Genomic DNA, 19,840 nt, shown 5'->3' with positions numbered 1-19,840 from the left:
GACTCCCAATTTAGTATTTTTAGTAATTACTCAAAACATATCACCTGGATATCTAATGTGTGGGCATATGCACATGTGCATGCAGATGCCCTCGGAGTCCAGGAGTGGCAGTTAGGAGCCAACCAGTGTGGTGCTGGGAACCCAGCTCAGCTCCTCGCCAAGCGTAATGCTCTAACCACTAGACCATCTCTCCAGCCCCTAGATTTTCTCTAATAAGGGGCTGTCTTTGCACTGTCGGTGTAAATCTGGTTTTGTTAATTTTAAAAAAGATTGAAACTTTTTTACTTAGGTAAATGTATGTCACATGTGTGGGTGCCCTTGGAGGCCAGAAGAGGGTGTCAGCTAGCCTGGAGCTGGAATTACAGGCTGTTACAAGCTGTCACATGTAACAGTTTTAGAAATGAAACTTGGGTCCTCTGGAAGAGCAGGAGTACATGTTTGTGGCTGCCGAGCTGTCTTTCCAGCCCCAGAATGTTATTTTCTAATGACATTCAATTTGATTTGACAATTTTAGGATTTTTATGTTTCCTCAATCTACAGTTTTCTGTCTTGGGCTTTTTAAATATCAAATTTATTTATTTTAGATTTGTAAAATGGGTTGGATAGATCTTAATTTTATTTTTATGTTGTTGTATTATTTGTATAGAATAGGCAATGCCTGTTCCTTGAATTTCCTTGTTAAAATTCTTGTAAAATCATGGGAGGGTGCTTTTTTTTCTTTGTTGCTGTTACTGTTTGTCACAGCATATAGGTGTGGAGGTCAGAGGGCAATGTGTGGAATCAGTTCTTTCCTTCTAGCACGTGTGTCCCAGGGTCACACTCAGGTCACCAGCCTCAGTCATGAGCACATTTACTGCTGAAGAATCTTGTCAGCCCATATATGCTTTTATAAACAAATCTTTGACCATAGATTTACTGTCTTGTGTGGTCAAGATATAGTCAGGCTTTCTTTCCTTTTCATTACCCCTTTTTCTGTTGTTGGTTTGTTTTTTTGAGACAGGTCTCTATAGCACTGGCTCTCTTGAAACACTCCATGTGGACCAGGCTGGCCTGGAACTCAAATCCACCTGCCAAGTACTAGGATTAAAGGCATACAGCACTACACTTGGTTTCATCTCAGTCTTTAGTGATGCATATTTTCTAGGAAAATTATACATTATTCTAGGCCTTAAAGTTTTTATTGATGTAAATTAGAAATAATAGTCCTTTGTAACTTTATTATTCTCTTGACTTACATTTAAGCTCAGTTCCAATGATTATCATTTTCTTTTCTCTCTTCCTCTCCTCCCTTTTCCTCCCCTCCCTTCCTTTCCTCTCTCTTCTTTACATGTTTATTCATTGTAATACATCTAGATTATATTTAGATACATAACTTTGTTATAGTCAAGATATTCAGTGTTATTTAAATTTTCTGTTATTATGAAGTATCTTGGGGAATATTAGAATTAAGCCAGGGGTGGTGCCTCAAACCTGTAGTCTTAGTTCTTGAGAAGCTGAAGTAGGAGGGGTAACTGTGAGTTTGAGGCCAGCTTGGGCTACATAGTGAGATCTTGTCTCAAAAAATAGAGGTTTGAGGGATGTCTTAGTTAGGGTTACTATTAATGTCGTGAAACATTACCAAAAGCAACTTGGGAGGGAAGGGGGCATGATTCACTCACAGTTCTATATAACAGTTCATTATCAAAAACACTGAGGACAGGAACTCACACAGGGCAGGATCCTGGAGGCAGGAGCTGATGTAGAGATCATGGAGGGGTGCTGTTCACTGGCTTGCTCATCATGGCTCATTCAGCCGCTTTCTTATAGAACCCAGGACCAGCAGCTCAGGGATTTTACCATCAGTCACTAATTAAGAAAATGCCTTATAGCTGGCTCTTATGGAGGAATTTTCTCAGTTGAGGTTCTCTCCTTTTAGATGACTCTAGGTTTTGTTGACATTAAAACTAACCAGCACAAGGGAGATTTAATTGTTGAAGCTATGTATTAAGTCATTAAATAATTCATGGATTATAATATATTTTTATGTTTTAAAAATTCTTTAATAGGGGATATAAAAAATGTGTAGGTGGGGTGTGTATGTATGTGCATGCACTACCATGTGCCGTGCCCGTGTAGATCAGAAGAGGACACTGGGTCCCTGGAAACTGGAGATACAGACATGTGAGCTGCCATGTGTGCTGGGAACTGAACCCAGGTGCTCTGCAAGAGCAACAAGTGCTCTTGATTTCTGAGCCATCAGTCCAGCCCAAGTAATAAAGAGAATTTAATTTAAAATTCCCTATTGTTCAGCTAATATTGATATAATTTTATTTCTCTTTGATTTTTTTTTTTTAAATAGAGTAAAGACAAGATTGCATCTTACAGTAAAACTTCAAAAACTGACCGAAGTGATATGGGCAAGGAAATGAAAGAGAAATCATCCATGAAACGTAAACTGCCTTTTACCATTAGCCCATCAAGAAATGAAGAGCGAGATTCAGACACAGGTAGAATAATTTACTTTCTGATAAACTCACCATATTCTTAACTGATTTCTTTCTGCTTTTCCGTGCGCCACTCCTCTTGACATTTTGGTTCATAGAGAGAAATACTAAGTATTTCAGATTTATCGCGGGGGCAAAAGTATATGTTTATTATCAAACTATGGTTTCTAATAGATTAAAAAAATCTATATTCCTTACTCTGAATATTTATTACAAATCTCTTAGCACGTTCAGAACTTAGTTTTGGGGTTTATTTCACTAATGAAAATTGTTCAGTAAGACAAACATTAAGATTTTTTCTATACGAGAAAAAGATGTTGCTTTTTTTTTGTTGCCCTTTGGGCACAGCAAAGAATTTTAGGCATTTTTTATTCACAAATGAGTTAGAAATACATAGTACCTCCCAAATGAGGCTAATGGTTTAATTCATAGTTCTTTTATTTCTCAAAACTCTTAACATGTCAGGGGCCACCAGATGTACATAAGGGTGCTAACTACCAAGCCCTGGGACCTACATGGTGGAAGGAGAGAACTGACTCTCCAGAAATTACCCTTTGATCTCCACATATGTGCCATGGAATGCAGGGTGGATGTCTTAGTGTTTTATTGCTGTGAAGAGACACCATGACCACAGCAACTCTTATAAAAGAAAGCATTTAATTGGAGCTTGCTTAACAGTTTTAAAGGTTTAGTCTAAGCATGGAAACACACAGGCAGACATGGAACTGGAGAAGTAGCTAAGAGTTCTACATCTGGATCCTCAGGCAGCAGGAAGGGAGAAACTCTGGGCTTGTAATGGGCTTTTTATAACCTCAAAGCCCACCCCTAGTGACACACTTCCTCTAACAAGGCCACACCTCCTAATCCTTTCAAATAGTGCCACTCCCTGGTGACCATATATTCAAATCTGTGAACCTATGGGGCCATTTTGATTTAAACCACCCAGAGGGCATGGGCACTCCTGCATACGTATGTTCGTGTGTGTGTGTGTGTGTGTGTGTGTGTGTGTGTGTGTGTGTGTGTGTGTGTGGTGTGTGTTTCTGTGTCTGTGTCTGTGTCTGTGTCTGTACACCGACATGCACATGTATACAAGTGCTTGTGGAGGCCATAGGTCATTGTCAGGTGTCGTCTTTGGTTTTCCACCTGACTTTTTTTAAGCTTGAGGGCAATTTTACTAAAGTTTAAAAGAATGTCTCCTCCACCTGGCCACTCTGGCAGGGCAGGCAAGCTATAACCTCAGCAGACATTGGGAGGGGGAGAGTGGAGGAGAGACATGGAGGTCAAACACCAGGGTGAGCCAACAACCACATGCGTGAGGGAGGGCTTTCTAGAAAGAGCAAGAAATCCAGAGTATCAGAAAAAGCACATTTATTCTGACCAGCATCTGAAAGAAGAGACAGGGAAGAGGAAAAGCTGCATCTTGCTCAGTTAACCCAACTGAACACCAAGGCCTATCTCTTTGGTGTATTAAGGTGAGCCTGCTTTCCTTGTGGTGCTCCTGACCTCCTGAGGGGGTGCTCCTCAGTCAGGCCATTGATGATGTGCAGCTGGAATGGTATGTCTTCATCAAGGCCAGAGGTTCTATCCTCTTGACAAAAGGAGTTTTTCTTTAGTGGGTCTTTACTGCTAGCATGTCCTCCCCTCTGAAGAGATAACCTTAAAGTCATTTAAGAATCAGAGCAGAGAGCAGAGCCCCAGAGTGCTTCTTGCCTCTAGTGAGGAGGAGGTAGCAAGTGCATTCTTTGTCTTTTAGCCAAGAAATTGCTTTTTGTTGTTGTTGTTGTTTTGTTTTTTGTTTTTTTGGTTTTTTTTTTTTTTTTTTGTTTTTTTTTTTTTGAAACAAGATTTCTCTGTGTAGCTTTGGAGTCTGTCCTGAATCTCACTATGTAGACCAAGCTGGTCTCGAACTCACGGAGATCTGCCTGCCTCTGCCTCCCAAGTGCTGGGATTAAAGGTGTGCACCACCACTATCCAGCTTCACCTTGCTTTTTGAGACAGAGTCTCTGAATGAACCTGGAACTTGCAGATTTGGCCGGAGTGGTGGTCAGTCTGAGACGTCCTCCTTTCCTGCCTACCCGGGGCTAGGATAGCAGGCTGTTGGTTTCCTGCCTACCCGGGGCTAGGATAGCAGGCTGTTGGCTCCTTGCCTGGCTGTGTGTGGGGGCGTGGCCCTGAGCCCAGGCCCTCATGCTGTGTAGCAAGGACTCTCCTGAGATCTGCCCTGTGGACTGCTGAGAAGTCATTCTGTGCAGTGGCACTCCAAGCATAAAGAAGCAGAGAGCAGCCGCTTTTGTCTCAGAGACCCTTAGACTTACTGTAGTAACTAGTTTGTCTCTTACTTAGAGCATTGGAAAGTTAGTTTCAAACTCCCCATACTCTTTCTGTAATCTTGCTTGATAAGATAAGTTTGTTATATCATAATAGAGGCAAATAATAACAAAATGTGTATTGCTCAGTGTCCTTACCTGATCAGCCCTCTTTAAGTCCTGACAAGATGATTTGGCTTCTGTGTAAATTCCAAGCTTTTCATTTTCTTAAGTCCCAAGTCTTCATCCACATATACTAACTTCAGAGAATTATGACCTTGAAAAGTGATGTAGTGTGATTCACTTTGTGACATAGTAATTAAATGTGACAAAATGAATCAGTAGTAGCTAAGGATTTATTTGTTTCTTTATTTTATATGTATGGGTGTTTTGTCTGTGTGCATCTCTGTGTACCATGTGTGTCTGATCCCTATTGAGGCTAGAAGAGGGCATCAGATCCTGCAGAACTGAAGACAGTTGTGAGCCACCCTGTAAGTGATGGGAATTGAAACTAAGTCCTTGCCGCGTGGTGGTGGCACATGCCTTTAATCCCAGCACTTGGGAGGCAGAAGCAGACAGATCTCTGTGAGTTCAAGGCGAGCCTGGTCTACAGAGCGGGATCCAGGACAGGCACCAAAACTGCACAAAGAAACCCTGTCTCGAAAAACCAAAAAAAAAAAGAAAAAAAGAAAAAACAAGAAACTAGGTCCTCCAGGAGAACAGCCAGTACTCCTAACTGCTGAGCCCTCTTGCCAATCCTGGCTAAGGATTTTCTCATTTAATGTAATGAGAACACCAGACATAGTCCAGAGTTGATACAACTCAGTCATGTGAGATGGAACTAAATTCTCTTTAGTCTTTCTTTTCTGCCTCTTTTAGCTCATACATGAACTTTGTCCTTAAGCATTTTCCCCCTTAGAGTTAGATGATCTCAGCTTCTTGTCAGAGGGGGACTAGTATGTTTCTTTTCCCATGAGGCTTGGCCCTTTTATTAATGAAATGGCCTCCTTAGAAACTTCAACTTCTGACTAGGCATGATGGTACCTGCCTTTAATATCACAGCACATGGGAAGCATAGATAAGTAGATCTCTGTGAGTTCCAGGTTAGTCTGTGCTACATAGAGAAACCCTGTCTCAAAAAAAGAGAAACTTGTACCTCTGCTATCATTGATTAGTGTACTGATAATTTTTATATAATTTTTATACATGTTTAATTTAATGTATTTAGTTTTGAAATATGCATGTTCACCGAAAGTCTTGTCATGGATCAGCTTGTCAACTTGCTTTCCATTTGGTTAAAAGTTATTTTTATTAATGATCCCCTTTTCTTGAATGAACCTTCTCATTATCAAACTTAAAAGTTGAAAGTTTTCATATATTGTATTCTGTGGTTAATTGTTCTCTAATTTGTTTTTTCCCAACACTTGATTAGTCACACTTAACTAAAGTTGTTAATACTGTGTGTAATAATGATTTCTGAAAAGGTACATACGTGTCAGTAAACCGAGGCTGTGACTCTAAGAACAGTTAGTTGTGAGTTAAATGGCTTATTATTTAAAAGTTAAAAACAGCTTTGGTTGTATCCTCAGAGTCCTTAATAGCTGTCATAAAGTGTTGGGCAGAAATCCGTACTCTTGACCTAGGGTATAAGGTGGTGCTTTGGGATGATCTCTGTCTTCAGTAGTAAATGCGGCAGTAATTCCTATCCCTGGGAATGAGTACAGTCTGGAAACAGTCTGGTCTAGTATGATACTGAGGTTCTAGATGGTCTTTTGTCTTAGGAGTAATTTTGGCCTTCATAGAAAATAAGTTTGATCCAGCTTACTCAAAGAAAAATTCTAAACAGAAAATCAGTGATAAGAACATTGTCTCTTATATTGGCAGAGTTAAAGAAATAGCATCAAAAACTATGCTTAAACAAACAATACCATGGTGTTATTGGTTACATTTCTAAACTTGAAGATACTCTGCTTAGGAAGCTGAAATGTTACATGTTGGACAAACCTGTATTTTAAATGTGTCCTCTGTTCTTCCAAAATACTATTTTTGAGGTAAAGCCAGTGATACATCATTGCCTAATTAACTGGTGGTCTTTTAAAAATGTTACTATGTTGAATTCTGCATTTCCCTTCGTATGCTTTTTTTCTTTTCTCCTGTCTCTTTTCGTTCTGTAGATTCAGACCCAGGACATACAAGTGAAAATTGGGGGGAGAGACTTATATCTTCTTACAGGACATACTCAGGTAATTAGATTATCAGGTGTTCCTGTCAGCCAGCGGGTTCTGTCATGTTTATTTGAGTAGTGTACTATAAGTAACTTATTTTCAAACAAGTTTATAGATATCTTTGCTAAATTAAATGAACTATATGAGTCCACCACATTTTTCAGCTTCAGACTCCTCCCTGAGAGAGGGCATCCAGGCTTTTGGTCTGCTTTGTTGTAAATCCTTCCCAAGTGTACTGTGATAAACAGTGTTATCACAGTTGTTTAGTCATGCCATTTCTTCTTTAAAATAAGTATTTAAAAGTATTATTCACTGAATTCTGTAGTGTTTATTGATTTTTTTTCTGCCCAGGTAGAATTTAACCATAAGTGTATTAAAATATGGGATCACCTAGACAAATGCCCCGATCATTAACTTGTGTTAGAACTTCTTTAGTTAGTTATAGCTCCAATTGTTTGGGATTCATAATTTCTCTAAATAAAGAGTATAGAGAAACTCCCTCATTTTAAAATAAAGAATATGGGGGCTGGAGAGATGGCTCAGAGGTTAAGAGCACTGGCTGCTCTTCCAGAGGTCCTGAGTTCAATTCCCAGCAACCATGGTGGCTCACAACCATCTGTAATGAGATCTGGTGCCCTCTTCTGGCCTGCAGTCATACATGTAGGCAGAACACTGTATACATAATAAGTAAATAAATCTTTAAAATAAAGAATAAAACTAGTGGTTTGTTTTTGAGATAAGGTCTTACTGTATAGTTCTGACTAGCCTAGAACTCTTTGTAGACCAGGCTGGCCTCAAACTCACAGAGACCTGCCTGCTTCTGCCTCCTAAGTGCTGGTGTTATAAGGCGTGCTCTATCATGCCTGGCAAGACTAGTTATTTTGATTGATCTTTTCTTTCTTCTTAAAATTAGACTGACACTCTATCTCTGAAGTTACTAAAATGAAAATCTTCTGTAGTCTCTGGGTATTTCTTTCTAGTTTTTAGCATATGATACTTAGCAATCAAAATTGGACATAAACCTTCTGTTTCTAATAACATTTTATTTATCTTATAAATTTGAGGGCTGTGTGGAGGTGGTGAAGAACTAATTTCATCCTTAAAGTTACCCTGAAATCACTGAGGTGTTAAGTTCCTGATGACAGTGTTTACTGTGGCATTAGTGTGCCTTTCTAGAAGGGGACTGCGGAGCACTAAGACCGACCCAAACATGACAAAGTAGACTGTGGTCTGCCTGCCACTGCTAAGGAAGGCACAGTCGTTCAACCTCTCCTAGCGTTTCAGAACCTGGGCTTAATGGCAGTGTGTCGCCTCCCTTCCCTCCCACCAGGGTGCAGTCAGCATTCACACTGAAAATGCAGTTGAGTTAGTTATGTTCACTTGTCTCCATTGTCTTACTTGGAAACTACTTCATTGGGAAATATTTTATCCTTTAATTTTTGAGACACTAATAGGTTTATGAAGCAGGTTTCCTAAGAAAAATTTTGTCCCTTCCCTATGATAACACTACACTTACTTAAAAAGTGACAATGTTGAGTGTTCTGTTTATTCTGACAGGAAAAGGGGGAAAAGCACTAATTTTCTAGATGTGAGAGGGGAACATCTCTGTTTCTGAAGTTCTGAATGTTAAAGAAGAAAGGAGAGAAAGATGGATTTGATGGAAAGACCATTTCAGTTTTTATTTTGATTAGTATTAGGTAAATTTCTTAGATTTTTTTCTTAAATTTTTCATTAAGAATCTCCAAATAGACTTAGTGCAGTTTCAGTTCAGTGTTAGGCAGCACTAAATGGTCATGCTTGGTTGTACCTGTGTTAAAGTCTTGGCATTTAGAATAAATGAGTATGTGTTTTAGTGACTGAGAAATGGAGCACATGGCTGGATGGAGCTCTTACACAGCACCTGTGAAATTCTGGATTCTGTCTCCAGCTACCCCCACCCTCCACAAACCAACAAAAAACTGTGAGAGCTGTCAGTTACCATCATTTTCTAATTTATAATCAAATGAGGTATTCGCAGGATAGATCCCACATAGTTTTATTGATGATTTCAAATTTTACAAAATAGACAGTGCTGCACACTTTAAGACCCAAAGCCTCAGTAGACGGAAGTCAAAAGGATTACAAGCTGGAGGTGGCTAGGCTATACAGTGAGTCCTTTGCTAATCGGAGCCATATGGTATGGCCCTGTCTCCAAAACAAACAACAACCAAAGCCACACTAAAACATTAAAATAAAGAGTAAATTTTAGCCAGGCAGTGGTGGCGCATGCCTTTAATCCCAGCACTCGGGAGGCAGAGCCAGGCGGATCTCTGTGAGTTCGAGGCCAGCCTGGGCTACAAAGTGAGTTCCAGGAAAGGCGCAAAGCTACACAGAGAAACCCTGTCTCAAAAAACAAAAACAAAAACAAAACAAAACAAAAAAAGAATAAATTTTAAATATAAACTTCGAAATGTAGTAGACTAATACTTAGCAATTTAAAAAAATATGTAATTGTCTCAAATTTAGCTATTTATACCAACCACTATTCAGTTCATTTTCTTTTCCTAGTCCATATAAAATGTAAATTCAGGAAGATGATTATAGTAAGTCAGAGAAAAAACAGACTTAATATTGAATGCAAGTGTAAAATTTTTGTTTAAATATTTGGAATACATCCGACTTGTCTGAAGTAATTGTATATTTGATTTTTTGACAGTATTTCTTTCCTATAACCCTGGTATATATACTTTAGAGTCATCTTTCTTTTTATGTGTGTGGTGGAGGAGAGGCAAGGTCTCACTATGTAGCTCCAGCTGATCTAGAACTATGTAGACCTGGCTGGCCTCAGAGAAATCTACCTGTCTCTGCCAGCCTAGTGCTGGGATTAAAAGCAAGCACCACCATGTCCAGCATGGAGTGTCTTATTTTTTAAATTATATTAAGGTACACAGTTTTGCAAGTATTAAGCGATGCATCCTGGTGTGGTGGTTTATACCTGTAATCCCAGTACTCCAGAGGCTAAGGTGGGCGATCACAGGTTTGAGTTCAGCCCAAGCTACAAAGCAAGAACCTATCTCAGAAACCACAGAAGGTGAATCCTGTTGGGTTCTACTCTTGTGGCCAGGTTGTACTTCTTTCTTAGAAGCATTTTTCAACTTTCTATTAAATGTTTGCACATTAAATATGTTGATTCTAGGAGAAAAATGCATTCACTGTATTTAAAAATTGTTATCAGATGAAAAGGCATTAAAAACAACAGTAGCTGTGCCTCCCTAAACATTAGTAAACAAAGATCTATAGAGAACTGTTAAGACAAAGAGTCTGGAGCCGGGCGTTGGTGGCGCACGCCTTTAATCCCAGCACTCGGGAGGCAGAGCCAGGTGGATCTCTGTGAGTTCGAGGCCGGCCTGGGCTACCAAGTGAGTTCCAGGAAAGGCGCAAAGCTACACAGAGAAACCCTGTCTCGAAAAACCAAAAAAAAAAAAAAAAAAAAAAAGACAAAGAGTCTGTATTTCAGGGGAAAGAAAGTGTTCCTCAAAACCATCTCTAAGGCTTTATAATAACTTTAGTGATAGGTTAGATGTTATGCTAGATTGGATTTGTATGGGGTCATTACTGAAGATAGTGCAGGAATGATGAAAATGGAAGCTAGAAAACATAGTAACAAGGTTGATTATTTTTTAATAAGTCTTGAAACATTTGGTTTTGTTTGAAAAAAATCAATCATTCAACATATGGACATCTTAGCAGCTCACAGATTGATTGGAATCATTTGTGAGCAACAAAGTTTAAAGTGTTAAGACCTCATTTTTCTAGATCATTACAATACCAGTTTTTCTAATTAACTGGAGATGGCACACTGGATCAATCATTAACTTTGTGTCTATTGGTAATATTAGATTTGAATTGATTTCTTGAAACTTGCTAGATTTACTACTATTTGATTTTTGCTAATTTCAAATTTTATTAATTATTTTTGCAGCTCCTTTTTTCAGGTATCTCTAAACTTGAATTTTAAACTCCAGAAATAGATATCTAATAGGTAATAACCAGACCTTTATTTATTCACTTGTACCTCATATCTGAATTAATTCAGGTGAATTCCTAAAAGAAAAAGACATCTGTGTCTTGCACCTGTACCACCCAGTGCGGCCTGAACCCATTCCATGTAACTGGGCATACTCGCTGCACTGCTGGAGGGTTTTCTGAACAGCTAAAACTGACCTGTGGGGTGTGTTGGACCTTTTTGAGAAGGACTTTGGAAATTTCTGGATCTTTGCAGGATGTGTGTTAACTCCTAGCCACACACTTTAGTCTGTTCATATTTAGCTTTGATTGGTATCATTCCGTATTCAGCTTTCCAGTCACTGCAGTGGAATGATTTGATGGCTTTTCTACAGTAATTGTTGTGTGTGTTGAGACTTGTCTTAAATGCTTAGCCTCTTGCAAGATTGTACAAGCCATTGCTAGAATTAGGGTGATAATTGTAAGTCTCATTGGTATGTAGGCTTAGCAGCAGTACTATATATTGTGTGAAAGAGAACTTTCAAAGATGTAATACACTTGGCTTTTTGTCCACAGATTCAACTAATCACATATAAAATAGGAAAAAAAAAACTACAGAATTTTTTTTCTTGTCATTATTCTCCAAACAATGCAGTATAACAACTATTTCATAGCATTAATAGACTGTTCCATATTTTGGGTTATAAGTAATTTAGACATAATTCAAAGTATATGGGAGGAGTCGCACAGGTTACTTACAAATCCTGAACTATTTTACCTGAGAGACTTGAGTAATTGCAAGTTTTATTACCCATAGTCCTAGAAACAAACTTAGAGATATCAAGGGGCAACTCTATTAAGAATTATTTGAATTGTTAAAGATGCTACACTTAATAGAACAAATAGTCAAAATTAAAATATTCCTAGTAGTAAATTTTTCTAACAATAGAATCAAGAATATATTTTTTTAGAGCTTTTAGAAAAATATTGCTTGTGTAAGTCTAGCAGTTTTGTCTGGCTACAGCTAGTATACATGCATTGTCCACGTGCATGCCTAGCATCTACCAAAGAAGTTGTCTTGAGGACTTGTATTTGTTTCTGATTCTTACATATTTGTTAATCATTACAGAGAAAGAAGGTCCAGAAAAGAAGAAAACAAAAAAAGAAGCTGGAAGTAAGAAGTCCACCCCAGTTAGCATTCTTTTTGGGTACCCACTCTCTGAACGGAAGCAGATGGCACTTCTCATGCAGATGACAGCAAGGGACAACAGTCCAGGTGATTGACATCTACATCACTGAGTTAATGTGCCCAGAGTCAGGGTAACCTTGTCTTTCACAATTCTCTTTTACTAATTTGAGTTTTTACCCTTTATTGAATTTAATCAGCACTATTCATAACACTAGTTTTTAATTTTTCTCACTATTTGCATGACATTTTATTTTTGTATCCTTCAGTGGATTACAACGTCTATAAGAGCAGGAGTCCTTTATGCTTACTGGGCATTAATTACATAGTTGTTAAATAAAACAAATGATTTGAAATTGACCACCTTGAAAAATGTATACGTGGAATCCTATTTTATTATTTTTTAAAATAATGCTTATGTTAAATTTTTAAATTTTTTTAGAAAATTATTTGTTTTTTTAAAAATTGGTTTATTTTATGTGCATTGATGTTTTGCCTGCATGTATGTCTCTGTGAAGATGTCAGATTGGAGTTACAGACAGTTGTAACCTACCATGTGGGTTCTGGGAATTGAACCTAGGTTCTAGAAGAGAAGGCATTGCTCTTAACCTCTGAGGCATCTCTCCAGCCCAGAAAATGATTTGTTTTTTATAAGTGTGTGCATGCCTTAGTATGTAGGGCCTTAGGTGTAGGAATGTTTTGTAGACATATCCATTGGGACTGGGTTCCACAGATCTATGTTTTGGTGGTTGTGGTTTCCTGTAGTGGTCTCCATCTGTTGCAAAGAGAAGCTTCCTTGGTAAGAGTTAGAAACTACACTTATCTGTATAAGGACAAATGTTTATAGATTGTTATTGGGGGTTATGCTGGTTTACTAAATTAGTAGTTGTAGATTCTTCTCCAGTAACCATGGTTTCACTAGTACTAATTAGTTAGCTAGGTTTCCAGTACCAGGCATGGCTTCCTTCTTGTTGAGTGGGTCTTTCGGTCCAATTAGAGAGCAGTTGGTTACTACCAAGGTATGTGGGCTACTACTGCATTCATAGGGTTACCGTGCCATGCTGGTGGTTGATGTGGTTCACAGGTATTGGGAACTTTTCTGAACTGTCTTCTTTCTTACAGATTCCACACCAAGTCATCCGTCACAAGCAACACCAGCCCAGAAGAAGACGCCCAGTTCTTCCTCTCGACAAAAAGATAAAATTAATAAAAGAAATGAACGTGGTGAAACTCCTTTACACATGGCTGCTATTCGAGGAGATGTGAAGCAAGTCAAAGAGTTAATAAGTTTAGGGGCAAATGTGAACGTAAAAGACTTTGCAGGTGAGACCTTATTGACACTGGTGCCAGGGACTGAGATGGAAGCATCCTGGCTGTAACTTTAAAAGTATATTTTATTCAGAATTGAAGTATATATAAAACCTTGATCTCTGTTACATTTCCATGTCAACAGTTAATCAGATTTTTATGTATACAACTTGCATATACTACTGTGTAATTATATATATTAGTTTCTATTTTAGGTAAATTTGAGCATATAATATTTTAATATGGTTGATTTATAAATAGTTGTTTCAAGAATGTTTATTAACTTGAATACAAGGATTATAAGAGTAGAATTATCTTTTCTTTTTTAAAAATGTACTTAATATTAGTATATTTAGGAAAGTGGGGCATGTGCTTCAGCATACATGTAGAGTCAGAGGACAACTTTGTGGTCAGTTTTCTCCTTCCACCTTGTATAGGTTCCTCTGGTCCCCAGGCTTGCCCTGTAAGTACCTTGGTCTGCTCAGCCTTCTCGCTAGCCTTTGTTGGTTTTAATTACCCAGGTAGCATAATTCTTACCACTCTTAAGAATGCAAGCAGTCAAAGCATGTAAAAATAAAGAAATTCTCCTTAATTGCACGTCTCACTTCTTTGCCTTTGGCCACAGTCAAATGTAATTTCCCATGTTATGCTCTTCTTGCCTTCCCCCACACTTTTTTTCTTCTACAAAATTATTAACAACTTGGAAAACTATCCTATCAGCTTATTTTCATGATTATGCATAAAAATTAACATTTACATAATTATACATAGACTTTAAAAAACATGAAATAATTCTTTGTGTATTTATAATTCTGTAATTTACCTATAATATTTGGAAGATGTGTTTGTGTATTTCATTTTTTTTTCCCCCGAGACAGAGTTTCTCTGTGTAATTTTGGTGCCTGTCCTGGATCTTACTCTGTAGACCAGGCTGGCCTCGAACTCACAGAGATCCACCTGGCTCTGCCTCCTGAACGCTGGGATTAAAGGCATGCGCCACCACCGCCTGGTGGTATTTCAATTTTAATAGCTTCATATTTTATGGTGTAGCCTTTCTTGGTTTTGTTTGTTTTGTTTTGTTTTGAGACAGGGTTTCTCTATGTAGCCATGGCTGTTCTTGAATGTGCTATGTAGACCAGGCTGGCCTCTAACTCACAGAGATACACTAGCCTCTGCCACCTGGGTTAAAGGCATGTGCCACCATGCCTGGCTTTTCTTAAGCAGTACTGTAGTGAACACTTTTTTAGAAATGTATTTGTACATAGTTATGAAGTATCTTAGTAGAATTGAAATTACTTATAATAAAGGAGATGCATATTATACGTTATTTTAAATAATGGCAGCTTATCTACCAAAAATCATGTATTCATCAGTTTATATCTTATATGAAAGCCAAGCAAAATGACATATACCTCTTATTCCCAGCAGTTCAGGAGGCCAAGGCAGGAGGATTGCAAATGTGAGGCTAGTCTTAGCTACATAGAGAGTTCCAAGTCAGACCCTCTCTCAGCAACAAAAAATTGTATGAAGCGGTCTTTTTCTTCATGTCTTCATTATGATTGGATATTATCACTCCTATAATTTCAGCACTTTGGAGGTAGAGGCAGAGGGATCTCTATAGGAGAGGAGATAGGAGGGGAGGAAGGGAGAATGGAGGGAAAGAGACACTGATCCATTCTGGGGGGATGATACTTTTTATTATCTACCCAAAACATACTTCACTGTTCATCTAAGATTCTACATTTACAGATTTATTTTAAAACATAATCTGAGACATATAAAAATTGAGTAAGGGATAATATTGAAGCATTTTTTTTTCTAAATTCAAATCTAACAGTAAGCCAGTTCCCCAGAATGGGAACTTGTAAAAATAAATAACTGTTTATTCAGTCAGTTGAGTACTGTGTCCTACCCAGGTATGGTAGTATGTACCTGTAACTCCAGTGCTCAGGGGGATCCTGAGATGACTGAAGCCATGCTGGGCTGTTAGGGGAGATGGAATCTGGAAAGAATCAAAGCAATAGTATGTTCTAGAAGAACATAACAATAAAAGGAAACACCACATAGCCAGGGTGGTGGTGGTGCACACCTTTAATCCCATCATCAGGGAAGCAGAGGTAGGTGGATCTTTGTGAGTTGGAGGCCAGCCTGGTCTACAGAGCGAATTCCAGGACAGCCAGGGCTACATAGATCCTGTCTAGGGGGGAAAAAAAGAAACACTACTTCAAAGAAAGGATTAAACATCTGTAGCAAGCGTTCTTGTTGGGCTATCTTTGGACCACCAACCTGCAAATAATGACCTAGAGACTTATTATTAGTTATGAAAGCTTGGCTTTAGTTTAGGCATTTTCCCAACTAGCTTTTATAACTTAATTAACCCATATTTTTTTAATCTACATTCTTCCAAAATGGCTTGGTTAACTCTTAGTATGACACATCTGACTTGCTTTGCGTCTGCTGGTGAAATACTAGATTCCTCCTCCCAGTTTCTCTCTCTCTCTCTTCTGGAAGTCCTGCCTTGCCTTTCTCTCCTCCTAGCTATTGGCCATTTAGCTCTCTATTAAACCAGTCAGAAGGCACTGTAGGCAATGACGCATCTTTACAATGTAAAGAAATATTCCACAACAAACATGCATCCTTGTTTATGAATATGGGGAAGCTGGTAAGAATTACATGAAATTCTAAAAACAATTATATTTGGTGATAGGATTATTATAGGATTACAGTGCTGTTTGTGTTTTTTAATGTTTTCTATTATTCGTGAACACATTTAATTATGAAAATAAAGTGACATCTTTTTTAAAAAGCAGTTCTACGTCTAGAAAAGTGAACACATTTAATTACAAAAACAAAATGACATCTTTTTTTTAAAGCAGTATAAAGTCTAGAAAAGATATCAACATAAGACATAAAACAAAGGATTTTAACTGACTTACCAAAGTTACTCATATTTTGCCTTTTTTATTTTTCTATAGTTTTGATGATTATGAATTAAACCAAATTAATACTGAATAAAGTTAATATTTTATCAAATAATTTAGTTCCGTTGAAACTAATATTCCCTCAAATGAACTTTCTGCAAAATTGATGGTGTTCTTGTTTCTTTTAAATAGTTCCTTCCTCTTTCCTTTTTCTTTTGTATCATGTTTGATTTAGAATTGATGTGCTACATATAGATAGGAACATGGAAAGCATGTATCTTGTTCATATTCTCACTTTAGGTTGGACACCTTTGCATGAAGCGTGCAATGTTGGATATTACGACGTTGCTAAAATACTGATAGCAGCAGGAGCAGATGTTAACACACAAGGATTAGATGATGACACGCCCCTCCATGATTCTGCCAGCAGTGGACACAGAGATGTGAGTATGGTAAACAAGTCATGGTGTATGTTCTCACTCAGCAAAGGCAACCAGGAGTAATTGAGCACACCTCTTAGTTGTCTGATCTTGAATTTCATTCATTGATCCTTTACCTCATCTTTATTTTCTTTTTTTCTATTTTCTGACTTCTTATTTGTACTTAACTTGATTTAGCATTATTTTTTTGTAAAGTAAGCCATGTTCAGGCAGGCATGGCGGTGCACACCTTTAATCCTAGCACTTGAGGGGCAGAGATAGGCAGGTCTTTGAGTTTGAGATCATCCTGGTCTACATAGTAGACCAGTGAGCGTTACACAGTGAGACTCACAAGAACTCCCTGAAAATAAATAAAATATGTGATATTTAATAGAGAATAAGTTAAACAATTTGGTAAACATTTTATTACAATACTTTCATCTGTCAGATAAATAGATGGAGTATGGTTGGGACATACACTAACAGCAGAGGTTATAGTGCTGTGTTGCTTATCTCTTTAAAATGTTTTACAACTGAAGGTTGGATTTGGAGGGAAAAGATGAGTTCACTTTTGCTTGGCCAATTTATTGTGCTCTTTTTTTTTTTTTTTTTTTTTTGGTTTTTCAAAACAGGGTTTCTCTGTGTAGTTTTGGTGCCTGTCCTGGATCTCACTCTGTAGACCAGGCTGGCCTTGAACTCACAGAGAGGCCTTGCTCTGCCTCCCAAGTGCTAGGATTAAAGGCATGCACCACCACCGCCCGGCAATTACTGTACTCTTAATTAAATAAGTTAGGTCTCTCTTGTGAGCATCCATTTCCTCATCTTAAAATTGTAATACCTTTAAAAAGAGGTTTCTTTTTATTTAATTTTTTTAAAGCTTTTTAGCCAGGCACTGGTGGTGCACACCTTTAATGCCAGCATTCAGGAGACAGAGGCAGGCAGATCTCTGTGAGTTTGAGGCCAGTGAGTTCTAGGACAGCCAGCGCTACACACAAAGAGAAACCCTGTCTCAAAAAAAAAAAAAAAAACAAGAAAACTTTAATAAAATATGCATGGGTACTTTGTGTGTATGTATGTCTGTACACCACATGTGTGCAGTGCCTGTGAGAGCCAGAAGAGGGCGTTCGAGCCTTGGGATCCGAAGTGTCAGATGGTTGTTAACTGCCTTGTGAGTGCTGGAACCCACTCCAGATTCTCTGCCAGAGTGCAAGTACTTTTAACTGCTGAGTCATCTCAGTCATGTCGATAGCCCTTAGAATTAGACCTTTTAAAAGGGAATGTAGTGAAGGAATAGAAGACACTGCACATGCAAGCAAACCTTGAAAACGTGGAAACATCAGGGAAGAAAACCCTAAAAGTCCCTTCTGTATTGCTGTACTTCATATATACCAAAACAAATTTTAGAAATAAAAAGTGCTGTTTTCTTCATTATTTTCTGTAAGGTATTTTCACATTTTTCTCATTAAAGACATTGTAATGTTGGCTGGTAAGTAGGTAGACACTTGCTATAAAAGTGGAATTATACCTTGTGACTCAGACCTATTTCTGTGACCCTAAGTTTCTAAATATTCTCCTACCAGCACAGTACTTCCAAAAGTTGACATTTGAGCTCATATGCTTTAAGCATTCAGTAATGTTTGCAGCCCTTCTAGAAGGACACTGCTGTGCTCTGTTCAAGACTAAGAGTTTAAAATAACTGTACGTATAGATTTAATTTATGTGCATGTGAGTGCCATGTGTGTGCAGGAACCTGCAAAGACAAGAGGGTATCCATGTACAGGTAGCTGTAAGCTACCATCTTGGTGCTGGGAACTGAACCCAGGTCCTCTACAAGAGCAATGAGAGTGCTTAACCATTGACCCATCTCTTATCCCTAGATATCTATACCATGTCCTGTGAACTAAGCTAAGAAAATACTTTTCCATTCAGTAAAAATCATAATATCTCTAAGAAACATCAAACCTTTTAAGGAGGGGAAGTTGAAAGAGCAGATCTATGAACAGGTCTAAGAGGTGAGGGTTGGAGGGCGTTGACACAGCTTCCCAGGAGCCTGGTCTGTGCCCTGCCATTCACAAGTATATTGTACCTTATTTACACGTCTTTATGCTGCTTTACTCGTAGTTCTGTTTTAGGTAGCTATTGTTATTATTTATTTAATTATTTATTTTCGAGACAGGGTCTCTCTGTGTGTACCCCTGGCTGACCTAGAACTCACTCTGTAAGACCAGGCTGGCCTCAAACTCACAGAGATCCGCCTGTCTCTGCCTCCCCGGTGCTGTGATTAAAGGTGTGTACCACCACCACCCAGTTGTATTTATTACTCTTTTGGCTTATAATTTTTCCTTACTTTCTCATTTGTTGCCTGTTACATTTTAAGCAATTTTAAGTGAATGTAACTATGCATTAGAGTGTTTGTATGCAGGGCTATCTGTAAAAATGTTGTTTATGTTAGAATTTTGTGGCATGTTTTTCCAACCCTCTATACCTACATTGATTGCTTCTTGATGGTTATAGGAAGCTCTCAGCAGGGTGGAGAATCTTGGTTTTCAGACAGACCATCTCTCTATATATATCCCTGACTGTCCTGGAACTCTATGTGGACCAGGCTGTGAAACCATCTCTCAGCTCCCCTACCCCATCTCTCCAGTTCTAACCCCCCCCCCATTTAAAAATTAAGGAGAACATTTCTTTATAATAGATGAAGTCATTGGGTGGAGTGAGGTTTAATAAAGTTCAATTAGTGAAGAGTAATAATAATAATTTTGAGTAGATGCTATGTCATAGATGTAGAATAGACAAAATAACTTTCAAATGGATGTTGTGTTATCAAGAAACTGGCTTGAGAGACTGGAGAGATGGTTCAGCAGTTAAGACCACATGTTGCTCTTCTGGATGCCTGGTTCAGTTCCCAACACCCATATGGCAGCTCACAACAATGTGTCATTCCAGCCAATCCCAGGGGATCTGATGCCCTCTTCTGAGCACTTTGGACACCAGGCAGGCAAGTG

At 38.3% G+C, this 19,840-nt stretch overlaps 1 protein-coding gene across 2 annotated transcripts in view; it reads left to right on the top strand.

Annotated features, from left to right (window-relative positions):
* Ankrd12 (ankyrin repeat domain 12) overlaps positions 1-19,840 on the top strand; it is a 103,705-nt gene that overhangs the window by 26,704 nt on the left and 57,161 nt on the right. Inside the window, exons 3-7 of one of the 2 annotated variants that reach the window (XM_059278611.1) lie at positions 2,339-2,486; positions 6,964-7,032; positions 12,128-12,274; positions 13,307-13,507; positions 16,714-16,856. In XM_059278611.1, the coding sequence (XP_059134594.1) occupies positions 2,339-2,486; positions 6,964-7,032; positions 12,128-12,274; positions 13,307-13,507; positions 16,714-16,856 (708 nt within the window). The remainder of the gene's footprint in view (positions 1-2,338; positions 2,487-6,963; positions 7,033-12,127; positions 12,275-13,306; positions 13,508-16,713; positions 16,857-19,840) is intronic. The other variant, XM_059278612.1, reaches the window with a different exon arrangement.

The sequence above is a fragment of the Peromyscus eremicus genome, chromosome 13 (assembly GCF_949786415.1).
Source record: "Peromyscus eremicus chromosome 13, PerEre_H2_v1, whole genome shotgun sequence".
NCBI classification, from domain to species: Eukaryota; Metazoa; Chordata; class Mammalia; order Rodentia; family Cricetidae; genus Peromyscus; species Peromyscus eremicus.
Note: the sequence above shows the minus strand (reverse complement) of the source record. Positions and strands in the feature narration are given on the sequence as shown.